Raw genomic sequence first — 25,252 nt, 5'->3', positions numbered from 1 at the left:
AAGATCTATTCCCAGTATGAACTTACATTGTCAGTCAGAACCACGCCCATTGTCCAGATGTGGTACTTCGTATCGATGGAGCTCAGCCTGCCAACAACAAAACAACAAGTAGAACCCCTGCGGTGGCATTGCTGTATCAACCATACCGATGCATGAGGATGATAAGGTGTCTGGTTACCTTCACATTGAAAATGCCGGAAGGTTATGTTTTGATCGCCGTGTATTTATTTATTTATTTGTATGCGTGTTATTCGCAAAACTCAAAAAGTATTGAACCGAATCGCATGAAATTTGGTGGGATGATTGTTTATTATCCGGGGACCAGTTGATTAGATTTTGGGATCGATCGGGTCAAAGGTCAAGGTCAAAGGTCATGAACAGGTCAAAATCTTTCGCAGAACTCAAAAAGTATTGAACCGAATCGCATGAAATTTGGTGGGATGATTGTTTATTATCCGGGGACCAGTTGATTAAATTTTGGGATCGATCGGGTCAAAGGTCAAGGTCATGAACAGGTCAAATCTTCTTGAATCACATGGAATTTGGTGGGATGATTGGTTATTATCCGGGGACCATTTGATTAGATTTTGGGATCAATCGGGTCAAAGGTCAAGGTCAAGGTCATGGAAAGGTCAAAATCTTTTTTTTACCATAGCACGACCATAGCACGATACATTTTTGTCCAATTGGCATGCAACTAATGCCAAAATGTTCATAATTCAATGCCCAATCTTGTGATATGCGAAGGTATGCGCTCTACCGAGTGCCCGTTCTAGTTTCCTATGAATCTGCTTTATTTTGAGTTTCGGGAATTATTCATTATCAGTAACACTGTGAAGCTGCTGAATTCAGGGATTGGCTTTCATACCTGAATCCATCAAACACCCAAACACCGTTATTGCCATGTAGCGTTCAAACGCCCTAATCCAAAAGCCCTCTGAGTACAACGTCAACGCTCCCTCAAGACAAAGACATTTGTTTATTTTCATTTGTTGTAAATGGAGGAAACCAGGGTTGAGTTCTCACCAGGAGAGCAGGGACGCTTCCTTCTCCACCGTCTCCACTGTGGGGTCAAAGTCCAGAGCGCTCTTATCCAGGCCCAAGAGCTCAGCGATGCGCTCGGCTCCATAGAGGTCACCATATTTGTTGATCACCTAAACATTCAGAGACACAAGAGATCAGATCGGTCACCGACAATTAAACCGTGAGAAAGAAGTGCGGCTGGTTTTAGAGTCCGTACAGTGCATATCAACATTACCCTCACAGAACACAAACCACTCAAGTCTGCCTGACAACAACAATCGACTAAAATGGATTCCTGGAAGAAATGTTATCTGTAATATTTCAAATAACGGAGTGGAGATGAAAAAGTCCAAGAACCCCTCACTGGGCGTCTCACTAGGAATGCAGATAGACAGATTAAATATGACTTATTATTACTAAATATCCACTCATTCATTCATGGTATTCTCGAAGGAAACATTGAAGGCTTGCCCTCATTTTTATGCTTTTGAGAGTACAATTAAAAAAGAATGTAATAAAACAAAAAAGAGACAATTCAATTTGAACAAATAATGGTTTTAAGTTAACCTATAGGCATAACTGTGTTTCATTTTAATGTGTGTTGTAAAATGTTCCAAGTGTGTGCAGCGCAGCTGAAAGTAAGCGCTTCAAGCCGATCACTTCAACAAGTCAAATAATGACAATATATGAAGCCCTAAAAAACAATGCCTGTCCCATTTCACGATATTTAGTTTTGTATTCTAGAATCTGGTTGATCAGTTGTTAGTTACTATACGTGTTGTAACTTTGGCCTGAAATTATTCTTAAATACTCGCCTTGCGCTTGATGAACTTGTCCCAGTAGTTGTTGGGGAAAGACCTGAAAAAGAGAAGAGAAGTTAGACTCATTAATAGTTTTAAAAAACTGTTTAATTCCCTCCTAAAGTCTGATAGATAAACAACATACATCCAAATGCTAGGACTGATCAACTTTATTGATTGACTTTATATGAATTGATCAACCACGATGAATGCTTGATTAGTTAATTTAGCGATTAATCGTGAATTCTGAATATCCTCTAACGCAGAACTTGTCTGTTTTGCATTTTAAATTTGGCTCGCCACGATTGACTCGAGGCCTCAGCAGGGGCGACGCAGTCCCCCGCGCTATCCGATTGGTACCTTTAAGTTCGGTACCAACTCTAGCTCTGTGTGATCATCTGTGCTGGTCAGGAAACAATGGAACCCATTTCAATGATCCATATCATCGACTGGGAGGATCCAGAGTTGAGACTGACGCCAGGTGTGAACTGTGACCCACGGGGTGTTGATGACGAGGCGATCCCACTGGCCCTTGATGTCGTCGTCCGACGGCTGTTCGGTGATGTAGAGACCGTCGAATTCCAGCTTCCTGGCGATGTCCTTCTCCCTCTTGAACACCACCAAAGGAACCTGGAGGCAAACGAGTTGAGACGGGGGAACTCAGACCGAAGCTCGCTCACAGGACTCACCTGGGAATACAACACGGTGGTCTCGGTGAAGACGAGCGCGGTAAATACCTTCAGACAGTAGTAGCCGAACACGCAGACCAAGGAGATGCCCGTGTGGAAGACGGCCAGGAAGCGCAGCGTGGGGAGCATGTAGCCGCTGCTCTCGTGCAGGACAAACTCATCCATGTCGAAGAAGGTGTTCAAACCGTCGTCCTCCTCGCCGTCCCACGTCTTCTCCTCATCTACTTCTTCCCCGGCTTCACCAGTGACCTAAGGAGAGTGTACACCACGTACACAATGAATGGGCAGTGCCATTGTACCACCGAACCACGCCCCGTTCACAGGTCGTGGTCATTACCTTCGCATTGAAAATGCGGAAGGTTATGTTTTGATCGCCGTGTATTTATTTATTTGTATGCGTGTTATTCGCATAACAAAACAAGTTTTCAACCGAATCACATGAAATTTGGTGGGATGATTGCTTATTATCCGGGGGCCATTTGATTAGATTTAGGGATCAATCGGGTCAAGGTCAAGGTCAAGGAAAGGTCAAAATCTTCTTTTTACCATAGCGCGGTCAATTTTTATCCAATTGGCATGCAACTAATGCCAACATGTTCATAATTCAATGCCCAATCTTGTGATATGCGAAGGTATGCGCTCTACCGAGTGCCCATTCTAGTTTCACGTGTTTTCGTATAATCTTGTTAACTTTCCCCCCCCATCTATATTTTAGTTTGTGCTCTTTGTCCTTCAGATTGACGAACATGCTCGCTGAGATCGTTGTTGATGGTTGAAATCGATGTGTTTAAATAATAGTTTCAATGGAACTATTTTGGGATAGGTGGAGGGATATGTTTGGGTTCCCCAAAGCACAACAATGAAGAGAAAACGCCCGTTTCAGGGAGCTCCAGTAGACCCACTGTGAAGCATGACATCAGCTCAAGTTCAAGGCACCATGCATGTGTGTGTGGAATGAGCATTATGAAAAACTTGAATTTCCAATTTTATAATATTTAGAGATTCTACATATATTAAGACAACATTCGACATTTTAAAAGTTTGGCTACTTTTGTTAAAAAAATAAAAATGTCGTACAAACACAAATTTGAGAAACTGAAGAAGCAATCACAGTTTAAAAATGAAGTTATTTTTGCTTTGGATACTAGAATTACAAAGATAAAAGTAAAATACCACCTTTGGTTGAGAGAGTGCAAGGCAATGCAAGGTGAATTAGAGAAATAAATTCGTGCTTACGTTCCTCTTAAATGGCAGCAAATAAAAACATTACATCTGTGTGGACTGAATACAAATGGCAGATTCCAACGTTTTCGATTTGACTGTCTCTCTTTTAATGACGTCATCCTGTTACACCCTCTTCTTCTGAAATAGTTTAAAAGCACCAACGGTTTATTCTTATGAAACCAACTCACTAAACAGTAGTAGAGAAAATACCAAATGACTTTGCATTTTCTTTTCTAATTGTCTGTAGATTCAATGAAGATGTCACTACATTTGGATGTAAACTTGAGTGGAGTCACCTTGTAGAAGAGAAGAATGAAGTTGATGGCAAAACACACAAACAGAGCCAGGAAGCGCAGGTTGTAGAAGTTACGGGCCAGGAAGTTCTGGAGGGAAAAGGTTTGATTACCTCAGAGATTCAGAAACACCCGATACTGAGGAACAAGACATGTTGAAATGAACGAAAACAAAGCACAGGCGGGCTCACCAGCATCTTGTAGAGGTAGATCTTCAGGAAAGTGAAGATGCTCAACATGAAGGACGGCGACGCCTCCTTGGACTCACTCGACTTGGTCTTGGGCTTCTCCTCCGCCTCGGGATTCTTGGCCTCCTCCTCCTTCTTCGGCTTATCCTCCTTCTCCTGGTTCTCCGAGCTGTATTCAACACGGTTTGTTTTTTATTTTTTATGATAATAATTCATTTCCCTCACACTTCATTCTACTCACTCTGCTTTCTCAGGTTCGCTTTCGGGCTTCTTGACGGGCTTGGCGGCAGCTTTCTGGAAGGGGACGATTATATTGACATGAGTGGAGGTAATGATGAAGAGCAGATATCTGGATATCCACAGGGTTTAAACTCAGAGTTGAACTGTGGCTACAAACCTTCTTGTGATCAGAAGTGGAGACCTCCGCACTCAACTCAGACACGTCGCCCAGCCCCGGGTCCACGTGTTTTCCTCCTTCCTTCTTGGGATTCGACAGCATATCCAACATCTTGTCGACCTTGACCTCGCCCGCGGGCGCCGTGGCTGTATCCGACCGCCCCGATGACTCGATGGCCTCCACCTTCTCTCCTTCCGCCACGTCTCCGTGGATACCGAACTGGGTCGGGTCAGGCATGTTTCCGAGGATGTCCGTCACCTTCATGTTCTTGGCTCCTTCGACGAGGCCACCGCCGAACATGGAGGACCAGATGATGTGGAAGAAGCCGAAGACGAGGCTGAAGATTCCCTTGACGAAGCTCGTGAAGAGCATCCAGAAGAAGGAGAAGAAGCCGGTGATCATCTCCTTGACGCTCAGCTTCTTGCTTTTCTTGAACTGCTTGCGCATGTTTTTCACAGAACAGATCTGGAGGACATGGTCGATCTTCTTCTTGACGGAGCGGCATGCGGTGGTGAAGGCCGAGGCAGACTCCTGGGCGCCGTCTTCCTCTTCCTCCAGGATACCGTGAGCCTCTTCCTCTTCCTCCTCCTCGGGTTGTTCGACCGCGTCCGGCTCGGAGATCTGCGAGGCCAGTTGCATCTCAAAGATGGTGTCCTCGCAGAAATTGACAAACATCTCCATTTTCTCCTTCTCCGTGCCCTCAGTGATCACGTCGAAAATGAACTGCCGTTTGGACTCTTTGACCTGCGGCTTCTCCCACTGCTCGCGGCTCGTCTCGCTGATCTCAAAGTACACCCTCTCTATTCGCTTGGCACTGCCCATGATTTCAATGCGACCCAGGTAAGGCTCAAAGTAGCTCAGGACGCTCCCCGCCAGGTCCAAGAAGGTGGCGAGTCTGGAGTCGTGCGGCATGTGCTCAGACAGGTTGGTCAGCAGCACCGCCACGTTGAAGCCGATGTCTTTGGCCGGCTCGTGGAACCGCTCCACGAACTCCTTGTAATTGAACATGTCGTTTTCATCAGCCTGTGCACACGAGAGCAAGAATTCAATCTCCGACTGGCCGTACTGCTTCTGGCTCTCCATCGACTTCTGGAAGTCCTTCTTTGAAATGATGCCTTTGAACTCCGGGTCGTACTCTCGGAAGTTTTCGGAGGACGTCAGGTCCTTGAGTTTGAGGAACATGTCAAAGAACTTGAGGATCATCTCCACATTGCTAGAAGACTCCACCAGGGTGTCAACCATCTGCTTGCCGATGGTTCCGTTCACCACGTTACCTAATTACACACAAACATATTGCGTTAGCTACGTGACGCGAGCTTGACCTGTGTCGACGTGTTTGTGCCCTTTTGTGTTCTTGCTCATTTCTTTGACGGCGTCGTGCTCTTACCCTCGAGCAGAGACAGCAGCATCACAATCATGTCCTTCTGTAAATCCATCAGCTCCTTCAACAGCTCAATCTGACTGGCGTCCTACAAGGAGATGAGAGTCTTTCTGTTAAAGCTTTGCCAAAGGAAGAACAAAACAACGTGGTTTAGACTCACCTCAATCATGATTTTATGACAGGATAATCATTAAGATGCCCAATAGAAGTTGTGGAAACTATATCAAATGACTAACCTGTCATAGGTGTAGGTGTCATACTGTTTTATGCTTTAAAGCAGTGATGTGAGATGTATTGAGAAATACGAGAACTGTTTGGGGTCCGAAGGAAGAGAGTACTTCTATTGAACGACGGATCGGCTTGTTTTAGTTGTATCCTCTCACGCTGAACTGTATTTTCCTTATAAGGAGATGTTTTTCAAGTTAAATATTAATTACAAGGTGTGTTGTACCTGAGACAGCTTCATTTGCATGTTGGCAAATACATGAAAGAAGCCGACAACTGCATCCCAAAGTCTGCTCTGAGCCAAACTCTGCTGGTTCCCAATACACGGGCCCTGGAGGGAAAAACATGATGGGATGGAAAGGAGAAATATTATGAAGAAATATATGTGTCGGTTTAATCGTTACATTGTGGATGTGTTGGTGTTGAAACGGGGATCAGCTCCTTACCTGAATATACTCAGTCAGAGAGTTGAATATCTGCTTGGCAACAGATAAAGCTTTGGAGAAGTTGACTCTTCCAGTCTCATCAATGACATTTTTGCCAGAGTAGTACCAGTAGAAGTCACTGATGGATTCCTAGAGAGCAGAATCACATTCTTAGACAATGAAACGGCGCAAGTGCGTGTGTGAAGATGTTGCGGCCTTATATTTGTGTTGTACACACCTGGAGACGCAGCAGGTAGTCCACGGTGCTGATAATGATGTTGACTGTGGTTGTGTTGCCAGTTTGGTTTCTCAGGAAGTTCTGGAAATCTGACAGAAATAAATATTATCTTAACCATGTCCTTCCTCCTTCTTATGGATCACCATGACATTATTATTATTAAAATATCCAGAAGTGTGCGCTCACCTCCGTTGTGCCCCTCGCACAGAAGTTGTAAAAACCGGAACAGATCTTTCGTGAATTCATCATTCTGTAGCACCTTGGAACCTTAGAAGGAAATAAACGTTGGTGACTACAACTATGTAACACAATGTAATTTAAGTTCGTATTTATTGAACAAAACAAGGTCCGATAATTCGTAAAAAAAACCTCAAAAGCAATTAATATGAGGCAAGCAGGACAGTTTCAATACATAATTGAAGTCCCTGGCCTTTAGATTGAAGGTTTAAAACCGAATCCAAAGTACATGTGAAATGCTCTTAGGTTAAACAACAATGAAACACTTGGACATTTGTATAAGCTCGAGGAAGCCTGACAACTTTCACATGTTGAGTCTGATGAAGTCATTTCAAGAAGAGAAGCAGTTGTCAGAAGTGGTGACATAATTCACTTTTTTAACCCTTGTGTTGCCTTCGGGTCATTTTGACCCGATTCAATATTTAAAAAGATACAAAATCAACCAGATAATCCAGTCAACAGAGTTTAACCACAAAAACACAAAGACACTAAAACACTGACTGGATCACTTTATCACTTTGGACACTTACATTTTTTGACTGTTTCTGCTTTGCAAATACACTTAATTATTACCTTGTGTATACTTTTATTCCGTCTGTATATTTAATATCAGTATTGTATCTTTCTTACAACTTTTTTTATTTGAATGTGTATTACTCCTCACTACTGTGCACCTGCTGCTGTAATCCTGCAATTTCCCCACTGAGGGACTAATAAAGGATTATCTTATCTTATTTTATCTTATACAAAATAACCACAACTACATTCTGTGAGCAGATAAGACCATGTGAAAGTTGGACACCTGTATGGAAACCAGCATTGTGAAATCCAAAGCAAGACAAAGCTTTGCTTGGGCTGTGATTGAGTCCACAGACCTTCAGCCAGACCCCTGAGATGTGGCACTTTATCGCTTCAGAACAACAGCTTTCAGCGTCAGTATTAGGATTTCCATGAGTAAATGTTAACATGAGTAATGGGAACAAATAACGAACAAAAGGACAAGCAATGGATTCTTGAAGTCACCCTATCGATGTACACTGTGCATGCAGTTTGTTCCTCCACATCTGGGGAGGCAGAGACTGAATAAGCGAGTTTGAACCACAGATATGGAGGAGACATTCAGGGTGGAAGCGTAGCCACATCAAGATGATCTCAGTTTGCTATTTACCCTTTGTGTTGGCTGCCATCGATGGTTTTTATAAAATGATGGGAAGGAGACAAACAATACACCAAGACATAAGCAAAAAGAGAGGACATTGAATTACAGTACAAAGAATTATGAATATATATCGTTTATGAGTGAAAGACTAAGTCGTGCAGTTAAAAATAATAGTTTTAGGGGAGGGGAGGGGGGGTTACAGGCATGGGTTGTGTCAGTGCCCTATCCGACGAGATGAGTACCAAATGAGAATTCAGTCACGGTGAAAAGGTTCGTAACAGAAACACGAGTACTAACAGTGAATTGTTAAACATAGAACTGGATGGGAGCGCCGGGCAGAGGACTGAATGACGACGAGGCAAACTTAGTTTGATGAGAAAAGCACCAAGTGAAGAGTGTTTGTTGGAAGTTCAAGAGAGATTTGTATTTAATGTCAAACAGATGACAGCATACATACTTTAATATCATCATAGAGTTGAACAGAAATTGGCTTGATTTGTATACTAGTAAATATTACAGTCCCATAATATTTGAAACTCATACCTGCTCATTTTATTACAACACAATGCCGACTTAAATGGCAGCTATTTGTATAAATAAAAATTCACATTGATAGCTATGTCATTTTGATGTTTATTCTTCTCCAAGGGCCATAGAGAAAAACGAGTAATTAGGAATTAGCATTTATTAAAAGCTCTGAATGGACACCTGGGTGGTGCAGTTGTCATGGGTCAGCATTAGTTGAGTGAAGGTCAAGAGGTGGGGTGTTTCCTTGTGTTGTAATAGAGAGTAACAACAGTATCCAACAGGACTGTCAGGAATGTGATACTCAGAAGAAAGAGGCGATAGCATTTCCATTCAGTGTTGTTTTTCCCATCCATCCAAAGATGCACTTTATGGTTCCCTCTCCAGCCGTGGCTACATACCTTGTAAACCAGCTTAGTAATAGTGTTTGATGATAGTTCAAACCAGATTGCCTTTGTATTTTAGAGGGTGTGATTTAAATTTCTTTCATATTTATTCTTGTCATTATCTACCCAAGATCTTCCTTGTCGCCAGTGTTTTGGTACATTTTGTAAAGAAAAAAAAGAAGATGTTTAATTAAATCTTAAGTAAGGAGGTAAAAAATTAAACACCAAAGTACATTTTGTATTACCGTGTCATTTGCAAGTGCCTTCATCATTTCAAGTGTTTGATTGTAAAAATAAATGTTTTGTGGAAAATGGAAAACATTGTTCAGCATGAGAATAACATTTCTTTTTACAATCAAAACGAGGGGGTCAGATAAGACATCTCAACTTACTTGAACCTTCCTCTGACACCATGCCGAGTCCTTCTGCTTTGTTCTGCCTCTCAAATGCATTCAAGTCCAGCACACTGGGGAGAGAAACCTCAAAAGTCAAATAGAAGCACTTGATATGAGCACATACATACTTTTTCACTGCACAGATAATATAGTACATAGTATATATAGTATAATACCTGCAAGACTCCATCAGTCCCGATAGGCTCTTGAAAAAGCCCGCGTCTCTTTTCTCTTTCAGGTAATTAAGCATTTTCTGGGATAAGAGATGAAATGCATTAAACTTCCCACTGTGTCGAAAACACAAGAGCTACTCCAGTGTAGACTCTGAACATGTTGTGTGTTGGACAGAAAAATAAGAACGAGACGGTAAACTGGACAAAACGAGGAGCAGAGTTGGATATTTGAGCGGCATTATCTGACCTGCTGAACTTGCACATTGCCTCCATTTAAGATGGAGATCCCCAGTTTGAGGGTGCAGGTCACCATGGGGCCCAGGCATCCTGACGAAAAGGAGCGAGAGAAAAGTCAACAGCATGAAGGAAAGCGGCAGGTTGAGAATAAAGGATGAATCCCAGCGGGCCAGTAAAAAATGAAGATAAATGCCAAATTTGTCTGCATATGGTGAGAAAGAAATTTCAGGGTCCCAAAAAACATATTACAATCCGTTTCAGATGTTTTGCGTTGTATCTTCTTCATACATACTAATAGTTTCCCTCGTTTTATTCTTGTCATCGATGAAAAAACCTTTTGATGATATTTAAACTTAATGGCGCTGAAACTCCTCAGAACAAGAGGTCGTAAAAACATCAGAAATGATTTCCTTTTGGCGCCCGGCTCCTCGCTACCTTTACTGGCGCTGCACATCTGCAGCACCATCTCTGCCGCCCCGCGGGCGTGCAGCCTCGCCTGCTGATACAGGATCTTTTGCTTTTCCATCTCTTTTTCCTGAGGAGACACACACACACACACAGTCATTATCAGCATGAACCTTCACGTACCTTTTGTGATTATTATAAGTGACAGAGTTTTGGTAAACTAATATCTTTTGAGAATGTGACGGAGACGTTGTTATCAGGACGTCTGCCTGCATGCATATACCTCAAACGACTTTTCTTTTCCTTCCTCTTCTTCTTCCTCCTCCTCATCCTCTGCACAGCTCTGACGACGGAAAGGTCAACAGTCATTGTTGTTAAATCAAGTCTTTCCAGAATTATTGAAACATTGAAAAATAACTGAAAGGCCACACTACCTTTGCCATCATGTCTGCATACGCAATATACAAAGGATCTTGTTCCAAGAAACTGGAAAGAAGTGATGTCCCAATGTATCAACAACAAATAGGACTTGTATATTGTATACGACATGCGCACCTACAATGTCAGGACTACATCCTCAGTGATTGAAGCCTATTTACCGTATGCCACTCGTAATGAGAACAGGATTTATTTTAATTAAAAAGCTAAAAGCTGCACATTTTAAATAAACCACACAGAAACCAAACATGTGAAACATCTTTCATCTTTCATCATACTTTTGCCTTTCAAAAAGCACATTGAAAGAAATATGACAATATAAATGCATGTCCACTGTGACCTCGACTCACCTTCTCTCTGTCAGAGCGTTGTGGCTGAAGTGGAGGATGAGTTGATGAAGAGGGTCCGGCTGGATATCAGCCACCTCCTCTTCCTCCTCCTCCACAATTTTCATGGGGGTTTTCTGCAGGAGTCCACAGAGGTGAACAGTTAGCACTGTCTCATCTGATCACTAATCATCCTTCTCATTAAAAATATATGTTTTTTTTACATCTTCACAAACCTACTGACAATTGCACCAATTCACACATTTTTCAAAAACCCAGTAAAGAGTCAGTAACATTCAACGAGCACGAGCATGCAGATCTTTCTTTTTGCCATGTCCTGGTGATCCGTGGTCAGCACAGGGCAAGGAGGTTAAGAGTGGATGATGAACAGCGTTAAAAAACACTTTTCAAATCCATGCATGTTACAGCAAACAGATGCAAGCAGTAAAGCCATCTGGTGACATGACTTTGAACATGAAGAATGACGCTGACGTATCGGAGCCTTACGAAGAGGCAAATGGCCACGCGTCCAAACTAATCTTGAAAGACTTGTCGAATAAAATATATATAAAAAACTAATAAAAAAACCTCAATAAGAACCAACTGTATCTAAGGCTGTACTTATTCAATGGCAACAGGGGTTTTTTTGCGCAGGGAGTTTCAGGGTCTTCCCTGGAGACGGAGGTATTTAGCACCACGGTGCAGAACAAAGCGGTATACAGACAGCTTTGTTCACGCAGCCATCTTTCAGGTGAAGAAATGATAATTAGAGCAGTGATTTGTGGCTCTGTGTACTCGTATCGTCGTGTCTGTCTTGTTTTTTTTTTGTAATGTTTTGTTTTGCCTCACTTTCCAAATAAAGAACCTGGACTTGAACCTGCTTAGTGTCTTTATGAATTTGCTGCACATCTGTGTACAAAGACCTAATGAAATATGATCTTCACATGACTACGCAAGCATGCCACAGAACGTACTGCAACGTCACCTTTACACACTACGGACTTACAGAGTACAGCGAAAAGACAACTGATGAGTTGGATCCAGATCCGGCAGCCAAACAGCTAATGACTCCTTTTCAAAGGCCCTCCTTACCGCTGCTGTGAGAAAGGCAAAGCCTGCTCTCCTAGAGACGAGAGCGCCGGCGCTGGCCCTGTGTTTCCTGAGTTGCTCATGCAGCCTCTGACCCCTGACGGATCTCTGTTTGAAGGGCTTTGCCTGCTTAGAGCGAGGGCCGCCCCTGGGTGCTTTGGGCGAGGTCCCCACCCGGATGCGCTCCCAAGGCTCGACGGGCGCGGTGCTAAAGAAGCATTCAGCAGACAGGACTGGCAGAGGGGTGCCAACGCAGGGCACATGGGGCAAGGGCAAGGCGAGCCCAGTACTTACTGCCAGATCCTGAACTAGCTTCTCCTCAAAGGAGTACTCCTCTGCCTCTATCCAAAGTCTCTGATAGGCCGGGATGAAGAAGTTGATAGAGCGATGCCTGGGGAGGGGGAGGTGAGGGGAGGTTGGGAGGAATGGAGGGTAGTGGGGAGGGAGGTACAGTGGCATTAGGGTGGGCTCTGGTGAGTTTTTAGAGGAGACAGGAAGGAGAGACGAAGGAGGGGAAGGGGTTAAATTAATTGCATTTCAGGCAGGGGGGGGGGGGGGGTGATTGATCGATGTGGGACTCACTGGCTCTTCTGACTGGTCACGTTTGGTCTCTCACAAATCTACAGTTCCTTCCATCGGGTTGTAAAATCCATTAGGGAGCATGCACACTTTAGGGGAGATATGCAGTTTTCCAACAAAAAAGTGCATCGACAACTTTGTTTTCTTGCAATTATTAGATTTACATTGCATATTTTGCTTTAAAAATATGCACATGTGTGTTGTCACACCACAAAACTTTTGGCAAAAAGTCAAATGAAAAACAGATCTTTAAGAAACCAGACGCAAAATAATATGAAATAGTTGTTATACTGTATATTCCTGTCATCAAGCGTACTTCTTTGAACCAGTTAGACAACAAATAAAAGTCAAAATCGTTTAAAATCTTTCGTTCTTCCCCTCTACTTTTTTTCAATCCTTCTTTGTACACCTGCAATGAGACACTGTCTGCAGCTCGCAGTGTGTTTCCGCTTTCAACATAAGTTTGTTTCAGTCAATTCTGGGGCTCATGCTGGCTGACCAATCAGAAACTACAGTGCAGAAACAATTATTTGGCAGGTGGGCAGCGATCGTCCCACAGCCTGGTGGATGAAGGGGGGGTGGAGCTGATGAAGCATTCGCCCTGTAGTTTCACTTTACCGTCAGCAGGGAGAACAGGCGGTCAAAGTTGGAGGCTTTGAATGCCCTTTCCAACCAAACCTCCCGATAGCCATTCAGGAAGAAATTATTATTTTTGTATCTAAGGGAGGATGAGGTTGTGTTATGCAAGAAAACAACACAGAGGAGAGAATGTCAATAGGGAGGCGATGAGGGTTTTACATGGGCACACAGTCAAGAAGAGCAATGCCCCTCCCCCGACGACTGCTCGGTGATCGCCTGTTACTGTATGTACTTGTTGGATTGAGACGTCTTCATTGGAGTTTTATGTCAATAATTCATTATTGACACTGTATATCAGTTGATAGGTGCTGAGGAGAATCACCTGGGTAGATTGTAGAGTGGAGCCATGCGGAAACACGCCACCACGGCACGCTTACGCTGTTTGGACAGCAGCTTGTGCGTGACGCACTTCTTATTTCTCAGAGGCTGCTCCACCTGAGGGACGAAGAAATGACGACGGTGAAACACGGAGCAGGGACACCGGTTGGTAATGACACAGATGCTCTATATGCTTGGAACTGTATTACGTCAGAGGCTTTATTGTGGCAACAAATGAATATCTTCATGATCAATTAATCTTGTTTCTTTCCCCTTTTTTCAAGGGACTCAAACTGCTTGTTTGGTCCAACCAACAGTCCTAAACATGTTAAATTATAAATAAAATAACACAAAAAAACAGCACATGATTTGACGATATAAAGTCATATTAATGACATCAATAACTATCTGATTATTAAAATGGTTGCCTATTAATTAAAGCTGCCTTCTGTCCCCCTGGGTGTCACCCGAGTAGGTTTTGGACTATTGCTTTACCTTTATGTCTGAAGAGTTTTACCACATTTGCTTACTTTTCATGTCCTGTGACTTATCGTTGTCATAAACATGTTCCTACCTGCTCCAGGTGGAAGACGGCAGCTGAGATGCTCTGCATCCGTTCCACTGTGTGCTCGGAGTTTGCAGGTTCCTCGCTCTTCACCACCACGTCATGGTACAAGTTCAGCTGCCACTGAACCGCCGGGTCTTCAGACTACGACACAACAACGACGCATTATACTTACATTACTGAAAGGATCTTCTTCTAGAAGTACAACTAGACAGAAACACCTTCTCACCTTGTCCTGAAGATGGAAATTCAGACGCAGGTGCTCCTTCACCTCATCATCAGTGTCTTTCTATGAAGGGAAAAGGTGTTGATCCCCTATTAGTGGAAGACTTTAAAAGGGAATAGGCAGGGCGCTGATGTGTGTATAATTCTATCACAATGGACAACATAATAAATTAAAAATAAAGTGCATTTCCATAATCTATGGCATCAAAGCGGACATGTTTTGTTGATTAAGGGCTTTAATTGCATCACAACAATACTTCCTCAATTCTTTTAAACTCCCTCTGGATGATCCCCAACATAATAAAATAAAAGATGAAGTCTGTGATGCAAAAAAAGACGATACAATCACGTAAGATTGGTCAGGAGGTATCACTCTGACTCAATGTTAAGCACATGCATCTTTGAGAGCTGCTTTAGAAAGTTGCCCTCGATGAGCTTTAAACTAATTTCTTCATTAGAGGCCCGTTCTACTGATATTATCTATCATTAAATCAATATTGAGACCTAACATAACTGAAGAGACGGCTGAATGTGAGGACATCGTAAAAAGCGAGTTACAGGCGCTCACTCCATGAGGTTTGTCGTGCTCTCATTGGCTGTAGCTCCCCAACAGGTTCAGATATTTAGCAGAATACATATCCGGAACGTGTCTGAGAGACACCAGCGAGCCTCTCGGCCGCCGTCTGAGAACAGGTCTTGCATGGTGCTCGGGCGGCGATGTGCGAGCGCCATGTTGGGTCTTGTAGTGTGAAGGAGGCGTTACCAGACTGTAGCGTATCTTGGCGAGGGAGATGAGCTCCTGGTCTCCTGGGGTGCACATGTTGAGGCCGATGGGCAGCAGCTTCTTCAGGGAGGCTACGATGAGGGAGGTCTGGACCGAGTAGTACTCGCCTCGACGGCGCTTGTGCTTCCTCTCCTGGTCGCCTCCTGACTACAAGGAGAAAGGAGACGATACAATCTTTACAGACACGTCTTCTGAACATTGCTAACTTCCGAACAATTATTTTAATTTGCCCTAGTTTGTATTTGTATTGTAACTTTACCCTATTTCATTGTCCTTGTTTTATTATTTTACTGAACATTTTAATAGCCTTTGCTTTCATCTCCAGCTCATTACATCCTCGATCGTGCATTTGCATCAGATGTTTTATGTACTGTATGTTTTCGACAAGGCAATGCGAGAAATGAAACTTCTTTGGCCACAACATCTGAGCTCCAAACACTATGCTTTCAAAAACCATTGATGAAGATGAAATGCACACGATGACCCAAATTTCCTCAGCATGAATCAAGTCCCCCGGGATCAAGATCTGCAGGAATGTTCTCCACTGTGAGTTATTGCATCAAAAAAACCCAAGAGTACAAATAAATAAACTGTTTGGCTCCGCCAGAACAAATAACCAGTGACAGCGTTTTGAGCGACGACTGAACCAAACACTGTCATCATCCAGATATATGAGCCGACTTTACAACAACAAATATCTGCAGAAAAAGTAATACAGGACTGTCTCAGAAAATTAGAATATTGTGATGAAGTTCTTTATTTTCTGTAATGCAATTCAAAAAACAAAAATGTCATGCATTCTGGATTCATTACAAATCAGCTGAAATATTACAAGCCTTTTATTCTTTTAATATTGCTGATTATGGCTTACAGCTTAAGAAAACTCAAATATCCTATCTCTAAATATTAGAATATCATGAAAAAGTATACTAGTAGGGTATTAAACAAATCACTTGAATTGTCTAATTAACTCGAAACACCTGCAAGGGTTTCCTGAGCCTTGACAAACACTCAGCTGTTATAAATCTTTTTTTTAACTTGGTCTGAGGAAATATTAAAATTTTATGAGATAGGATTTTAGAGTTTTCTTAAGCTGTAAGCCATAATCAGCAATATTAAAAGAATAAAAGGCTTGCAATATTTCAGTTGATTTGTAATGAATCCAGAATGCATGACATTTTTGTTTTTTGAATTGCATTACAGAAAATAAAGAACTTCATCACAATATTATAATTTTCTGAGACAGTCCTGTATGTCGTAAACCCTCAACGTTTGGAGGATTGAACTCATACAATTGATTTGTAGAATATCTCACAACTAGATATTCAGTCTGGGGATCCATTAAAAACACAGGAAACGTGCTAAGGAGGACTTTTCCATTCATGTCTGTAAAATACAGTGGCAAGAAATGGAGCACATGGGGATCACGTCAGGAGAAGTGCTGACACAGTGAAGAGGACAGCAGGTGAGGAGGGAGACGCGTCCAAAAACAACCCAGAGAGAACTAAGATGTATGTGCCCCCTCTCCTGGGTCCAGTACAGGACTACAATATGTCTTAGAGTATGAAGAATGAGTATTCATCTTGGGAGTTCCCTCGCCTTTACTGAGAAAATGTTATATAAACTCTTTCAAATTAAGATTTTAATGTCTGAAAACACAAACCATTAGATCAATACTAATAACTTTAGTAATTATTGGCCAGAACATGTCATTTTAGGTTTAAAGAGCTCAATTTCTGACCCACATGAAGTTCCTGTCGACAGAATATGTGTCTGTGTTGATTCTTACTGTTCCCTCGTAAAAACTAAAGGAAATAAGTGATCCATGTCTGTTTCATTAAAGTGATTTCTTTAATATTTTAATGGTCATTTATTCTCTCAATATTTAGACCCTGACATTTGTTCTCCTCATTCCCATTATTTGTTTTTGCGAAAGAATGACTTATTAAAGAAATTGCTCACAAATAAAAAGTATGACTTTAAAAATGGACATGTAATGTTTTCAAACAGCTGGCCACTGGAGATACTGGCAAATGTTACTAAAACAAGTGAAAAAGGGCGGTTTTCAGCCACAGATAAACATGTGAGTTTTTTATATTTTCTGGCCTAAAATGTAGCTCTATCGAACAGAAGTTGCATTGGGCTTTGAATACAAATATTATGAATTAATTACTGGAATAAAACGAATTTAATAAAAATATGTTTTTAGTAATCAAGTTAATCAAGATAATAATTCGAGGGATATAAGTGTGATTAAAACATATCTATATGGAAGATGCATGTAAATACATATACAGGACTGTCTCAGAAAATTAGAATATTGTGATAAAGTTCTTTATTTTCTGTAATGCAATTAAAAAAACAAAAATGTCATGCATTCTGGATTCATTACAAATCAACTGAAATATTGCAAGCCTTTTATTCTTTTAATATAGCTGATTATGGCTTACAGCTTAAGAAAACTCTAAAATCCTATCTCATAAAATTTTAATATTTCCTCAGACCAAGTAAAAAAAAAGATTGATAACAGCTGAGTGTTTGTCAAGGCTCAGGAAACCCTTGCAGGTGTTTCGAGTTAATTAGACAATTCAAGTGATTTGTTTAATACCCTACTAGTATACTTTTTCATGATATTCTAATATTTAGAGATAGGATATTTGAGTTTTCTTAAGCTGTAAGCCATAATCAGCAATATTAAAAGAATAAAAGGCTTGCAATATTTCAGTTGATTTGTAATGAATCCAGAATGCATGACATTTTTGTTTTTTGAATTGCATTACAGAAAATAAAGAACTTCATCACAATATTCTAATTTTCTGAGACAGTCCTGTATATATATTTATTTGTATTTATTTTTTAAATTTTATAAATTTTCTTTATTCTTTTTCTATATTTGATATTAATTATCTGATTTATTTGATAATAATAATTTAGTATAGGAATATATAAGCATTTTTGCTTCTATCTATACCTTTTCAGTCTTTCTGTTTTGTATATTATATAGAATACTATTGTATTGTATTGCAATGATTGACTGAATAAAATACAACAACAACAACAATGTCAACCCTTTCAGAAGTCATTTTCATGGGGCTAATCTTGTTATCAGCAATATCTATTATTTAGTTTCGATTAATATCCGGTGTATTTACCTTGGACATCTTCGGCTTGCCCTCTCCAGTCAGGAAGCCCAGATTGTTGATCTCATTCTGAACCACAAAGTTTTGCTCCTCACGCTTAAAGTTCTGTGTTCAGAGCACAAAGAAAAGGAGGTGAATGCAAGAAAGATATCTTCAAGACCAGCACACGATTATCAAACGTCATATTGTGATAAGACTAATCGATTGAATCTTAGGACATACAGGGGACTTGCACCAGAGGATGAAGATCTCCGCCACCATCCTGAAGAGCTCGGTGGAGTCGTCATCCGGCTCCTTCAGCCACCTGGACCTGGAATGGACGGAGACATGAACCAGAGACATTTGTTACTGAGTTACATTAAGTTGCGTTACATCTGTGCAGGACACGGCAATACTAAGCAGACATATAAGTGGGTAAAGCTCAGGGACTACAGGAAAACAATCATGATATTTAAAACAGGATAAACTAATGTTTGGCAATAAGAAATGCCCCTGAAAATCTTGCAACACAGACTATTCTTTCTCTGCTGATATTGTACCTGTTGTTGTCCACATAACGGATGAGCATGGGGTAGAAGGCGTAGAGGTCTCTGCAGAGCACAGCAAACTCATCCAGGATGAGCAGCTCGGCCTCCTGGGTGTCACCTTTACTGTCGGCCTTCAGCAGCTCCTCTTCAGCCACAACCTTCGTTCGCAGCACATCAACAACTCATCTCCAGCAATCAATTCATTCGTGAAAATGTCCTCACACAAGAGCCCGTCCAACTCAGAGGTAATACTCTCCTCCCTGTATGCTCTCTCAGGGAGGTATTGTTACTCTCAGCAGGTGTGACAAAGCATAAGTTTCTTGGCGGAGCTCTTCAGACTCCTAACTGCTCCATAAACACGACACATTCAGCACCTTATGATGCAGTCAGCCAAATAAAATCTACTTTACGTGTCGATTGATCAGAGGAGACAATGTACATTATATGTTAAGCTCCCACCTTCACTGTCTTGTTCTTCAGTTTGTCCATCGTGGGCAGGAAGTGGGTCCTCAGCAGATCTGCTCCAGCCTTGCAGATAATTGGCTGAGAATAGACTAGAGGCAGAGACGATGGAAACGTTATGTTCTGGTCATGGACAGCTGAGACATACAGACACCAAAATCATTCCTCTGTCCCTGGAGATTATTGGCTCTGGTGTCAAAGTGTCGTAACGGTTAACTATATGTAGCATCTACTTTTAGAACAAGCACCACGTTTTTAAAGTTACATCAGCAATTATGTTATCCTTGTCTCCAAAAGTGCAATTCTATGCAAAAGAGGGAATATTCTGAAAAAAAATAGTTTGCAGTATATTCATTTTTCACTTGTTTAATTTACGTGTATGTAAAAGTAAAAGATGAGGTTTTAAAGTAGTGAAAAAATGCTTCAGGCTATCAGCCTCCACAGCAGCCAATTATGTTTATCTGGCCTCCCACAGAGGAATGTGCACTGAGATGCAAATGTTCTACAAAAAGCAAATTAAAATTGTATTAACATAAAGTTTCCACATGGGCATCGTCATTTAGAATAACTTTGCAGAGATACTATTAGTATACTGTTTCACTTGGTTGTTCGTGTTTTAAGAGAAAATGAGAATGCTGGGTAGTTTCTACATCTGTTGAGCACAAAGCTTAATGACATGCAAATGTGTTTCCTAACAACACAAAACAAACTCATTACAAGCCATGCTTCTACAAGTCTGGAAAAAACATAATCTGACCAGCGGCAAATCGTTTAAAATCGTATTTGTTCTTTCTGACCTGCTATCCTCTTCATCCAGGGGGCGTCATCGATGCCCAGGTTGTTGTTCAGGATCTTGAGGATGTTTCCTAAGATGATGCTCAGGTGTTCAGAGGTCACCATCGTGCAGCACTGAGCACCTTGAGGAGAGTTCTCTGAGCCTTTTTCCCACCAGTAGGACAGATAGTTACACAGCATGGGGAGGACCACTTCAATGACCTGCAGGAGAACATGGAAATGTCTGCATGATTGACTGTGAGGCAACACAAGAGTTGTACAAATCGATTCGTGCAAGTATGTCACGGAGGTTTAAAATGATTGTGTAAATAGTTACGTAAATGACACTGATAAGGTCTAATAACAGCCATACACTGAAATATGTGTATTCTTCATTACATTTCAGTTTAACAATGGAGGTTTACTCGGTAGAGAATACACATACTTTGTACACATATATGCACGTAAGTAAGTAATAAATATCTCCCATTTTTGGCAAAGATAGCATTTGCTAAATTGAGGTTTGATTGTTTCTTTCCCTGTAAAAAGTAGATGCATTGTGTTATTAGCTATGTTGCTTTTAGCTGCATTAGAAAGCCAGTCCATACCAACATTTGATTTTTTCAACACAACTTACACAAATATTTACGATGGATACATTTGAACAATTTTAATGTTGAAATAATTCATAGTAAGACATAGTTGGACCAGAGGCTGACATATCCTCCCTTATAGTCCCTCAAGCCCCATACACAATAAATCCTACCCATAAAGATACTCTTCAGCATTCAGGTAGTGACCATGTGGGACCAAACGCCTAAAGAATGCAGCTGTTTGAATACATTCAAATTTCCCATCAGCCCCTCTGACCTCTGGCATGTCACTGTAGCGAGCACCAGACTCTGAGACATCGCTGACGTCTTTCAGCAGTGAGTCAAGACAAGGCATCTCCGGGCATATCTCCTCCACAGTGTCCGGCATGCTCAGGACTAGAAAAGGAAAACACAACATTTGAGGACAACATGTAATGCTCTAAAGTATTGTGGACTGATTACCAATCTGATTACCAATCAGTCCAGCTGATGACAATCAGACACCGTTCCCTGAACCACACCCCCGCTCCACCCACTCTGCAGCCGAGCCTAAACACCCCCCGCTGCCACAAGTATAAACTGTACACAGCTACGTCAGAACATTTGAAAAATAATTGGATAATGATCAACATGAAAAGGAGGACTAGGTGGCCACTCACTGGCTCTCTCTCGGGGGGTCTTGGTGTTGAATACAGACAGAGGGTTGTGGGCGTTTAGGAGGGGCTCCAGGAACGCCACAGGCATCGCGCCCACCAGGGTTGCCAGGCTCTCCCCCAGCGCTGGAAGATGCCTTCAGATCAACATGGAAATTGATACGGTGGAATTTTAAAAAAGCACACCCAGAATGAATCGTTGCAACAATCAATATGTTTTTTAAGTCTTCAAAAACTTGTTTCAAATGATTACTGAGAACCCCTGTGCATACGATTGGAAACCAACCATGTTGGGGTCATTGTAAGTCATCTTCCTTGACACCTGGGCTCTGAATACAGAGAGCCTTCACATGGCACCACATGATTTCAGTTGAAGAAGGTTGTGGTTAAACCTTTTCACTTGTTATGTAACAGCTTGAGTCGGCTCAAAGTGGTGAACTCTCTTTTGCACAACAGTTTTATTTTGATTTAATTGCCAAAGTCAGAGAATAATGCCACATAATAGCAGTTTTAGTGTTTCTGTTATGTCCTTTCCACTAGATTCATACATTTTAGAAGTACATAATACACCTCAGCCACCATTTTGTACTGCATACTGTATCACAAAAGCTGTGGCATAAGTGTATCTTAGTAGCTTTTTAAAGAGGTACATGAATAATGAGTCTTGAGGTGTCATAAATCCTCCTTCAAGTCCTGAGTGCATATCAATTAACAATAAACAATTTAATGTAGTTTAAGAAATACTATTTCCCAGTTCCTTGACACCAGTTCTAGTAGATGAAATAAATTAAAGCAAGCATTAATCATGACCAAACAGTCTTGAACATAACGATCAAATAGACAGTACTGCTCACGTGTCGAACCAAATACCATTTTACATCCTGCTGCAAAGTTTAAGAAAGGTTTGGCCACCTACTTCTCCATAAAGGGGTTCTTTCCTATCCCCAGAGAGTAGACACAAGTCAAGATCCGGTAGCAGGACAGCTGCACATCGTCCACTGAAACAAAAGAAAACATTCAGCAAGCACACAAACGTTTTGCTCACAAAGAAAATTTAAAAACATTCACAAATAATGGATTGTGGGGGCTGATAGCACCATTAATTGAGCATCATTTGCAATCGCCATCCGCCCAACTGGGTTATGTTCATGTTTGCGTGTCATTCAAAACGCAAGACAAATGCAAAAAAATAAATCAGTGAGTGATAAACCCAAAACTCACACAGCAGGTCCACGCCAAACTCGTATGTGGTGATGTGCTCAAAGAGGGCGGTGAGGATGGGCAGCAGCGCCACGGTCACGTAGTTGACGCTCTGCGTGACGCTCTTCAACTGGGCGCGGGACTGCATGAACTTTCCCAGCTTCAGCATCTCGAGCAGCTTCTCCAGGTCCTCTGCCGCGTTCTCAAAGAAAGTCCGAAAGCCGGCTTTGACCAGCTCTGAGCCGGACTTCATTACCGTCCTGAGAGGGGGGGGGGGGGGACACACACAGGGGCTGATGTGCATGCTCACGACCTAGGTGGCATCTACTTGATGGATCACTGTGCACATAAACAGGCAACTTACCTGGTGTCAAGTGTGTGACTGAGGATGTGCAGACAGCTCACCATCATTGCAGAGTCACTTCCTGTGAGAAAAAAAAAGAAGTACTGTAGATGTGGAAGGACATTTCAGAGCAAAGGGGCCCACGAGCATACAGAGGCCGACCTTACCGAAGAGAGAAATCCTGTGTCTGACAAGAGCTGCCAGCTTACAGAACAAGCTGGAAAAGAAAGACGGGAAGGGCAAAATTGAACAAAAAGCTTCAGAGAGAACAAAGAGTTGAAGGAAGCAAAGTAAGCAAGGACATATTAAAGAGAACTTCTTTACTCCGCCCACTGAGCTAAAGTTGAGGACTTCAAGGCCAAATAAATCTCTGAATGGCAAAAATCTGACAATATTTTTTTTTGCTGAGTCAGATTATCTGTTGCGTCTCCACAGTACCTGGTGACCATCTCTTTCTCTTTGTTGGAAGCACAGCCACAGCTGCTCAGGCTGTTGCTGGGCGTGGACAGGAAGTACAGACAGTGGTTCTTGAAAGTTTGATCTGTCAGAGGAAGCAACACCTGGAGAGAAGAAATGTAGGTGTGAGGCGAAAACCTTCATTCAAGCCTTATTAACCCTTGTGTTGCCTTCGGGTCATTTTGACCCGAATCAATATTACACCCTCCCTCCGCCTATGGGTCATTTTGACCCAATTCAATGTTTCACCCTCCTGTTACCTTTATATTTACTAACATATTTTACCCTTTGGGTTCAATTTGACGCCAGCAATTAAAACCTCCAGAAAATTATTAGAATTAATATTGTTTTCCAAGTTTAAGTGTGAGGCACTTTATGTTTGTTTGTTGACTACCGAAAGAACACCGACATTAAACATTGAATGGGGTCAAATTAATCCTAAGGCGGGGGGAGGGTGTAATATTGATTCGGGTCAAAATGACCCGAAGGCAACACAAGGGTTAAGAGGAAACAAAAACAAAACAACATGTCAGTTGTTCTGCTGCAAAACGTGTTCCAGACCTTGGCGAAGAACTTGATTTCCTGGTCATGAGGTGATTTGTCTGTCTTCCCACTCGTGGCCATAGCCTCTGGATTAACACAGGTGTTGAGGGGCAGCGTCAGGAAACAATCCTGAATCACTGTAAAGCACTTCTTAGTGCACTTGTGTTTGAAGTGGCACACACTCACCGAGATGAGCGATAAACTCCTGGGCAGAGTCGATGTACTTCAGGAGCCTTTTGAGGAACTTGTAGCAAAAGCGCTTCTCCATGGATGACGAGTCCTGCTCCATGTCTTTCAGACCTCTGTCGGATGAACACAAGACAAGAAATCACAAATAATTACTGTTCACATTTAGGATGCACTAACTGCAATTTTTTATTTGTCAATAAAACAATGGCAAATGAATAACTTCATTTTTCTCCAAAAGTTGACAGGCATTGTTGTAAAAATCTTGTATTTAATGTTGTTCATCCATTTTTGGGATTTAAAAGATGTTACAAATCGCAAACTTCTTTACTCAAGCTGAAGAACAGCCCCACTGACGTCATGTTGTCTGTGTGTGTGTGTGTTTGTGTGTGTGTGTGTGCGCGCTGATGGTTTAAAACTATCATGCAGCACATCAAAATTACAAAATCAAATTACTATTTTCTCCATCAATTAACAAAAGTAAAGTGTTTCAATAAAAGGACAAATGGTTTGTATTCATCGTCGTGCTCTTTAGGATTTGAACTAGAACGATTTCACTAAGCGCAGTCTGACAGGTGAGGCCAAACCACGGTACATTTAGGGAAACATTGTGATGAGACAGATGAAAATATTGTCATATCCAATACAGGACACTTTAAAAAGTGCCTTTTGTTTCTTTATTGAAGAACAAACTGGGGTGAGAGGATGCTCACCTTATGACGGCATAGCCACTGATCTGCAGGTATTTGAAGAGCTCCTGGGCCTTCTCTCGGTCTCTGTACTTCTCTTTAGCGGTCAGGGTGTCATAGGGAACCAGCAGCAGATGGGTCCCTCCTCCTGACCAGTCAAATCAAATTAATAAATCATGTAATTCCCATTTTACACAGATCACTGGTCAGAATGAAGTGCATTTATTAACTGCACATTAACACACCTTTGCCAGCGAGTTCAGTGTTCTTCTTCTTGGCCCAGATGTTGTGGTAGTTTTCTGCAACCACTTCCACCATGCCCT

At 41.8% G+C, this 25,252-nt stretch overlaps 1 protein-coding gene across 1 annotated transcript in view; it reads right to left on the bottom strand.

Moving 5' to 3' along the window:
- ryr3 (ryanodine receptor 3) overlaps positions 1–25,252 on the bottom strand; it is a 103,640-nt gene that overhangs the window by 4,656 nt on the left and 73,732 nt on the right. Inside the window, exons 58-99 of the mRNA XM_056428514.1 lie at positions 25,175–25,250; positions 24,954–25,077; positions 24,241–24,356; positions 24,073–24,140; positions 23,494–23,615; positions 23,223–23,272; positions 23,077–23,137; positions 22,734–22,972; positions 22,429–22,510; positions 21,519–21,649; positions 21,137–21,255; positions 20,290–20,488; positions 19,490–19,584; positions 19,043–19,188; positions 18,726–18,813; positions 18,516–18,608; positions 15,343–15,510; positions 14,584–14,643; positions 14,364–14,498; positions 13,794–13,906; positions 12,548–12,644; positions 11,189–11,301; positions 10,835–10,886; positions 10,684–10,743; positions 10,431–10,530; positions 10,006–10,085; positions 9,762–9,838; positions 9,583–9,656; positions 7,070–7,150; positions 6,884–6,972; positions 6,667–6,795; positions 6,447–6,551; positions 6,002–6,083; positions 4,615–5,888; positions 4,459–4,511; positions 4,221–4,386; positions 4,033–4,119; positions 2,561–2,761; positions 2,323–2,453; positions 1,839–1,881; positions 1,027–1,154; positions 27–87 (exon numbers count right to left, since the gene is read on the bottom strand). Of these exons, the coding sequence (XP_056284489.1) occupies positions 27–87; positions 1,027–1,154; positions 1,839–1,881; positions 2,323–2,453; positions 2,561–2,761; positions 4,033–4,119; positions 4,221–4,386; positions 4,459–4,511; positions 4,615–5,888; positions 6,002–6,083; positions 6,447–6,551; positions 6,667–6,795; positions 6,884–6,972; positions 7,070–7,150; positions 9,583–9,656; positions 9,762–9,838; positions 10,006–10,085; positions 10,431–10,530; positions 10,684–10,743; positions 10,835–10,886; positions 11,189–11,301; positions 12,548–12,644; positions 13,794–13,906; positions 14,364–14,498; positions 14,584–14,643; positions 15,343–15,510; positions 18,516–18,608; positions 18,726–18,813; positions 19,043–19,188; positions 19,490–19,584; positions 20,290–20,488; positions 21,137–21,255; positions 21,519–21,649; positions 22,429–22,510; positions 22,734–22,972; positions 23,077–23,137; positions 23,223–23,272; positions 23,494–23,615; positions 24,073–24,140; positions 24,241–24,356; positions 24,954–25,077; positions 25,175–25,250 (5,568 nt within the window). The remainder of the gene's footprint in view (positions 1–26; positions 88–1,026; positions 1,155–1,838; positions 1,882–2,322; positions 2,454–2,560; positions 2,762–4,032; positions 4,120–4,220; positions 4,387–4,458; positions 4,512–4,614; positions 5,889–6,001; positions 6,084–6,446; positions 6,552–6,666; positions 6,796–6,883; positions 6,973–7,069; positions 7,151–9,582; positions 9,657–9,761; positions 9,839–10,005; positions 10,086–10,430; positions 10,531–10,683; positions 10,744–10,834; positions 10,887–11,188; positions 11,302–12,547; positions 12,645–13,793; positions 13,907–14,363; positions 14,499–14,583; positions 14,644–15,342; positions 15,511–18,515; positions 18,609–18,725; positions 18,814–19,042; positions 19,189–19,489; positions 19,585–20,289; positions 20,489–21,136; positions 21,256–21,518; positions 21,650–22,428; positions 22,511–22,733; positions 22,973–23,076; positions 23,138–23,222; positions 23,273–23,493; positions 23,616–24,072; positions 24,141–24,240; positions 24,357–24,953; positions 25,078–25,174; positions 25,251–25,252) is intronic.

This window comes from Pseudoliparis swirei, chromosome 12 (assembly GCF_029220125.1).
Source record: "Pseudoliparis swirei isolate HS2019 ecotype Mariana Trench chromosome 12, NWPU_hadal_v1, whole genome shotgun sequence".
NCBI lineage: Eukaryota > Metazoa > Chordata > Actinopteri > Perciformes > Liparidae > Pseudoliparis > Pseudoliparis swirei.
The sequence above is the reverse complement of the archived record's forward strand: the minus strand, read 5'-3'. Positions and strand labels throughout refer to the sequence as shown.